The sequence below is a fragment of the Octopus bimaculoides genome, chromosome 1 (assembly GCF_001194135.2).
Source record: "Octopus bimaculoides isolate UCB-OBI-ISO-001 chromosome 1, ASM119413v2, whole genome shotgun sequence".
Classification (NCBI taxonomy): domain Eukaryota; kingdom Metazoa; phylum Mollusca; class Cephalopoda; order Octopoda; family Octopodidae; genus Octopus; species Octopus bimaculoides.
In genome coordinates, this window is record NC_068981.1 from 145300081 (window position 1) to 145307458 (window position 7378).

Consider the following 7378-nt stretch of genomic DNA (forward strand, 5'->3'; position numbering starts at 1 on the left):
ACATACATACATACATACATACATACATACATATATATATATATATATATATATATATATATACATATATATATAATCATTCTCACCAATGTTCTAGTGATAATAGCGTATACGTTTGTAATAATAGCTTATACAACTGGAAATGGATAAATCCTTCACAAAGTGGTTATTATCTGACACTAGTGCAAATGTGAATGACTACGTTGTAAATATGGGATGAAAATCGTCGAGAGCATCTATTACTGAATAATAAAAGATCTAGCAATATTTTTGCGTTTAAATAGCTAACACTTAGCTTGCAGATTTCATCTGTCACCTGGTTAAACACCACCACTTGATCTTTGTATGCTTTTTAGCAAAATACCTTTCCCATATTAGCATTTGGAACCTGGTCTCGCCTCCAATGTAAACGTAATTTCCCCATTTCCTTCCATAAGTCACAGAGGCTCTGAAATTAGTTGTGAGTGACGCCTTTTCTCGTCTGACTAAACAAAAAATAGTATCAATATGAGTCTGCGACAGTTTTAAATTCAGCATGCATTCTCAAATCTAATCTCTTGTATATGAGTGAAAAGGAATTTTTTTGCCATATATTGTATCAAAATATAATTCGTAACTTTTCATGAAATATCAGTCTTCAATGTTAAATGTCTTAAATAAAGTGTTGTTAAAACTTTAGAGAGAAAAAATCTTTTTATAATATTTACATCTACACTACATTTTGGTCAGTTTGATATCCCATCGTCAAGTCTATTATTTCCGGTTTTTTTTACTGAGAAATAAATTATAAATAACCTCAAACTGTGGAGGCGCAATGGCCCAGTAGTTAGGGCAGCGGACTCGCGGTCATAGGATCGCAGTTTCGATTCCCAGACCGGGCGTTGTGAGTGTTTGTTGAGCGAAAACACCTAAAGCACCACGAGGCTCCGGCAGGGGATGGTGGCGAACCCTGCTGTGCTCTTTCACCACAATTTTCTCTCACTCTTACTTCCTGTTTCTGTTGTGTCTGTAATTCAAAGGGTCAGCCTTGTCACACTGTGTCACGCTGAATATCCCCGAGAACTACGTTAAGGGTACACGTATCTGTGGAGTGCTCAGCCACTTGCACGTTAATTTCACGAGTAGGCTGTTCCGTTGATCAGATCAACTGGAACCCTCGACGTCGTAAGCGACGGAGTGCCAACAACCTCAAACTGGTTAAATAGCTCTATACACGCTGGCGTTCTTGGAGTTAGGAACGTTAGTATCGAAATAGGGCTTACGATCGTGAATGCAGTTAATTCTTATCATGTACAAATTCTGGGGCAACATACCTGATGACGATATGAGATCAAAACGTAACGTAGACGTAACTATTATACAAAAACATTTTCAACACTAGTGATTAATTTTATTCTCTGAAAAATGAAAACGTTGATGTCTTATTTAATTCTGATTTGTATTATATTTGGAATTCCGTTGTCTTCTGTTATTTTTCGAAAGATTATGCAACACGTTGGTGTACAGAAAACGGCACATGGTTTCACCCAGTATATATGAAACGTTCATGGACCAATTATTCTCTTTGTTCGACAATAACAAATCCCATTGAATTAATAGAGGTAAGTAAAGGATACATTCAATATAGATTGTATACTGTGATAGAATCTTTCATTTCTATTCTTCCCCAAAACTTATCTTGTGCAATGAATAAATCAACATTTCTTCCGAGGGCTGCGAGCTGGCAGATTCGTTACACGCCGGACAAAATGCTTAGCAACATTTCGTCCGTCTTTACGTTCTGAGTTCAAATTTCACCAAAGTCGATAAAATTAGAACCAGTTGAGCACTAGAGTCGATATAAATTTCAGGCCTTGTACCTATAGTAGACAGGATTATTATTATTATTATTATCATCATCATCATCATCATCATTATTATTATTATTATTATTGGTTGTAGTAAGGTGGCCAGCAGGTAGAATCGTTAGCACACCGGGCAAAATGCTTTGCAGTATTTTATCCGTCATTACATTCCGAGTTCAATCTCCGCCGAGATCAACTTTGCTTTTCATCCTTTCGGGGTCGATAATTTAAGTACCAGTGAAACTCTGGGGTCGATATAATCGACTATTCCCCCCCCCTCCCCAACAAATTTGAGGCCTTGTGCCTCCAGTGGAAAGGATTATTATTATCATTATTATTAGAACCATTCAACCAATTAACTAATCGATTAACACCTCCTTCCTCAAGATACAAAATCTGCCTCAACACACGAGTTCATATCAAGAATCTTGCAAACCAAATACAAAAATGAAATGTCCTCATTATTGGTTATGTTTAAAGACCAGTTTGAACGTACACATCCTATCTATTTGTCTTCTCTTCGAATACAAATATAAGGCAAATTCAACTATTTTTACATGTGGCCGTTTACGACTAATGATTCAATGCAACTCACACGTTTCATATTCTATTTCTTTCGGTTGTGTGTGAAATAAACAGACAAGATAACAAGGGGTAAATAAATTACTTGTCAGTAAAAATCAATAGAAAATGATTCTGTTTTGTAAATACTAATTTTCGAATGTGTTACAATTTTTTTTTTTTTTTTTTTTTTTTGCAGAATAATTAGTATCTTAACGTGTTATTGTTATCTCTTATACAAATACTGAACGGTAGAAATTATTGGTATAATTGCGGGCTATTGTTATACAAAATGATACCACTCAAGAAAGTTTTGAAATTTCCATAAATATTAATATCTATAATACAAACATAGAACTGCTATTGTTCCTGTTTCTGCCTTCCACAACCATATTCTATATATGGTGTCCCGAGAACATTGAAAGCTGCTAATTTACGAATCGACAAATGTCCAATACGCTCTTAAATAGTTGCCTAGATGCTGACGTTTACAGTTATTTAACAGGTAGCCATCTATGTGGTCACTCAATCTGCAAAAGGTAGCTGCCGACTCTATTACAAATCCTACTCTGCTGTCTTCTTGTAACATCAAGAACGAAAGGATAACGTTGATGATGTTGTGTGAGATAAACCATGTCTGAAAAAATGTAGATGATCATCGCTAAAATGCCTATGAATACAAGCGGAACTCAACAAACCGATTTTGCACCGGCAAGTGTATGTGCGCACGCGCGGCGGGTTTCTGCACTGTTTTCCTTTATTAAATTCTACTTACAAGATATTCTTTTCTACTCAAGGCACAAAATTTTGGGGGAAGGGGGTCAGTCGATTAGATCGATCCCCAGTATGCAACTGGTACTTAATTTATCAACCACGAAAGGATAAAAGGCAGAGTCGACCTCGGCGGAATTTGAACTCAGAACATAAAGACAGACGAAATACTGCTAAGCATTTCGCCCGGCATGCTAACGTTTCTGCCAGCTCGCCGCCTTTCTACTTAGAAGATATAAGTCAACCTAATGATACAGTAAAAATGTATTTGCACAACAGGATCGATGGCTAGCCCATTCAGTTGCAAAACGAAATTCCTAACCAAACGGCTGTGTGTGTGTGTGTATGTGCCAGTGATGGCCTGAGCTTAAGAAATAACAACGTACTATAAGGAGTTAACTTAAAGTAAAAGAATGGCTTCAGCACCGTATGTAATAGTAGCAGTATCAGTACCTACTTCGATAAAATTCACAAGTTTCTTGTTGACTAGAAGTTTTGTGCTCGGATTCTCCTGTTGTCCACAATGATGAACAGAATCGTTAACATGCGTGTGCTTTCAACTTGACTCTAATGTTGTTTATTGACAATTCGTCCCAACGAGGAAGCCTCTTTATGATCACTTGATCTGCAGTAAATACTAACTAAAAATTACCTGTTTGCAATCTACCTACTTAAACATGGAAAGATCACATTGGTTAGTGTAGACTTGACCATAATAAGGCGGCATGAACAGCTACAAATGCTTTTGCTCGGTCAGGTTTGGCCTGGGGGAGTGTGCTCAACAAAAACAATAAGCAACAGCAGAAAATGAATGTATTAAGGTTGATTAATCTTATAAATTTGAGTGATGTTTGTCTGCCATTACGTGTTTTGGCGAACACGCCAACTCCTCCGTGACCGTTAGTGCAAGGACAACGAAACTCAAACCAGCAACTCCCCTAATCCCAGGGAATTTCCTAAGGGCGTCGATTTTTTTAAGGGCCGCCTAATTGGTGCCCCACTGATTCCCCCCCCCCGCTCATTTTTTCTGATGTTTACTTACACACATTCATCTTGAATATCAACCATATTGATATCATCAACAATGACTTAATGTTAAACAAGAAGTATATTGTTGTTAATTCTATTATTGATATTAGATAAATACCGTACTGCTGCTAAATTTTTAATCCATGTTTGCTATAGATAACCAGTCTAATAGTGATAAGCAAACAGCTTTTATGTCAGTACAGGTGTTACGTTGTGAACCAGTTTTGAGTCATGTGTGCAGCTAATTTAATTTTACCTTATCTTGCTTACTCCCTGTGAAAACATTAATATCGCAACTCCAGCTTCATCGTCCACTGAAGTCAAAAGCACATCCAATTGATACATATCTTTAATTAGAAAAATACAAACTAATTTACAATCCGTTCCACTATTATATTTATGGAGATTGTAATAAGTTTAATTGCTTTGGGAATAAAGACGGTGTCTAAAGTCAGCAAACTAGTGTTTGATAATGTGTATCAAAGAATCAGATCTGGAAAAACGAATTCGAGACTTTTTCGGGAAGGCTCTTTCGTCGGGCAAGAAAAAGATACTTTGGATTAAAGCTAATTGTTGTTAACTCAATATTTGCTATTGTTGACGCAGTATAAAAATATTATAAGAATATTAATGAATATTATCAGCCTTTTGTCTTTGTATAAACAAGGTTTTATTATATTGGTTAGAGCGTGAAATTCCTGGAATATCCTTCGTATTCATATTTCTTTTTACAAACGTTGACGTTTTTTTTTTTTTTTTCAAGCTGAACACCAACCGTACTTCCATTTATAATTCCAAAGTATTTCTTGAACAACTGGTTCTCAACTTAGCTGAGTAACTCTAATTACTGTAACGTTATATGAATGAAAGCGAAACTGGTTTTTAATCTACGCATATCTGAACCACGTTAAGAATCCTACTATGTCAAAAAATATCTCTGGGATTAATGAGATTCCTATTCTTTAAAAATTGGATGGCTATACAAAAATTCAATTGTTTCAAATTATGGTACAAGATCAATCATTTCAGGAGAGAGAAATAGACGATTACATCAACGTCAGTACTTGATTTGTATGTATACTTTATTTTATCGCCCCCGAAGGGAGAAAATGTAAAGTAAACTTCGGTGGGATTCGAACTCAGAGCGTAAAGAGGCGAAGGAAATGCTGTATGTAGAGTAATCCTTTAACATTCACATTACTCCCAGCAATGTAATGCTTATTTATTTACATTGGTTTCAATCAATCGTGCATTATATTGTGATTTCGAGATTTCGATAACGTGATTGTGTATTTTAAAGTGACATTGTAGTGTGGGTGTGAAAGGTCAGATTTGGCCGGTTTGAACATTATACATGTAGAATATTTAAGCCTGATATGATCGGTTTCAATTTTAAAGGGTTAATTTAATAAAATATACATATGAATATGGCAGAACATCAAGGCATACTTCACAGAACTTTTACATATTGAAAAATAAAGCTTTAATTTTGTTGCCTTTTTAACCTTTGAATTGTGCTTTAATATCAATTACATTAATCTAGTAATACAGGGTTACAATAACTCTTACATAGTCTGTACCTAGATTTAAAATTAACTCCTGCAATTAAAGTTATTTTTCTTTACATAGCCAACAACGTGTTCAATCTAGAATTTTCAAAATCACAAATAATTAAATATGCTGCCCGACCTACTGTATATAAATAACGCACGCAAATAGTGCAGAAAGTTAGTCGCTAAGGTTTAAACAGAAATAGCAACAGTCAAGAATAAGATTGAGAAATAAGAAAGTGAAAAATAAACATTCATATATATATATATATATATATATATATATATATATATGAATATATTTCGACAGAGGCTACCATAAACAGCAAAAAGATATCTTTTGAGACACTAATAAATTATTATCAGTCTTACTGGTGTTAGAGGAAGTGCTAATGTTGATAGCGGTTGTAGTAGTGGCAATGTAGGTAATGGAGGTAATAGAAATACTGGAAATTGATTTGTATTTCCTTCAGAAATGAAAAAATAAAAATGTGCTCTGAGTGAACGTGTTTTCTCAAGTGTATGTGAAGTATTCCTTGCTTTCAGTTGCAGAAAGTCCCTTGGTAAAGACAGAAATACATAGGAAATAATTAAATGTACTAAGGAAATTAATGTATTATGTATGTATGTATATACAGTGAAACAAAAGTGTGTACATATAGCTATTTACATATATATCAATCTACCTTACTCTTTGAAATGTGGACATTAATAGCCGTGTTTTTTTACTTAATTTTTATAGTAGAATGTATATTTTTAGCAATTTTTTTTAGTTTTTGTTTGAGAATATGGGACAAATGATCACGAGTTTATTGGACAGGAGTTTCTTTGTGTGTGTGTGTGTGTGTGTGTGTGTTTTAAAAAAATCGTGCTGATGCTCTATAAAATATATCACGGCATTATTGATATCGAAGATTTTATTACTACTCTTTATATGACAAAATTCTATTTTTAAATGACGAAGAATATAGCTGACTGTGTGGTCAAAAGTTTGCAAAGTATCTCTCTCTCTCTCTCTCTTTCTCTCTCCTTTCTGTTTCATTTCTTTAAGAAAGAATTATTTGAAAAGCGTTCAGGAACATATCTCTAAGTCTTTGTCCTGGAATTTTCAACACGTCAATCAATCAAAATGTTTTATATATATATATATGTATAAACTATTCAGCAAAGTACAAATTCTTGTTGTTGTTCAGTTTTATATCAACTCTTATCATGCAGACTATGACCAAAGACCTTGAAGACTTATATCGTCGTTTTATTTAGTTTTACTTTTTACACATAGTATACATAAGACTATATTGTGTCTCTCCTTAAATAAAAACTGTGCTGAAAGACATGCGTGTGTCTATGTACGTTTATTAAAATATATGTCATATAGAATGCTCAATACTGACGTAGAGTTTTATATATATATATATGTATAAACTATTCAGCAAAGTACAAATTCTTGTTGTTGTTCAGTTTTATATCAACTCTTATCATGCAGACTATGACCAAAGACCTTGAAGACTTATATCGTCGTTTTATTTAGTTTTACTTTTTACACATAGTATACATAAGACTATATTGTGTCTCTCCTTAAATAAAAACTGTGCTGAAAGACATGCGTGTGTCTATGTACGT

At 34.3% G+C, this 7378-nt stretch overlaps 1 protein-coding gene across 1 annotated transcript in view; it reads left to right on the forward strand.

Moving 5' to 3' along the window:
• LOC106868068 (secretin receptor) overlaps positions 1–7378 on the forward strand; it is a 725176-nt gene that overhangs the window by 618521 nt on the left and 99277 nt on the right. Inside the window, exon 6 of the mRNA XM_052969589.1 lies at positions 1483–1601. Coding sequence (XP_052825549.1) covers positions 1483–1601 — 119 coding nt within the window. The remainder of the gene's footprint in view (positions 1–1482; positions 1602–7378) is intronic.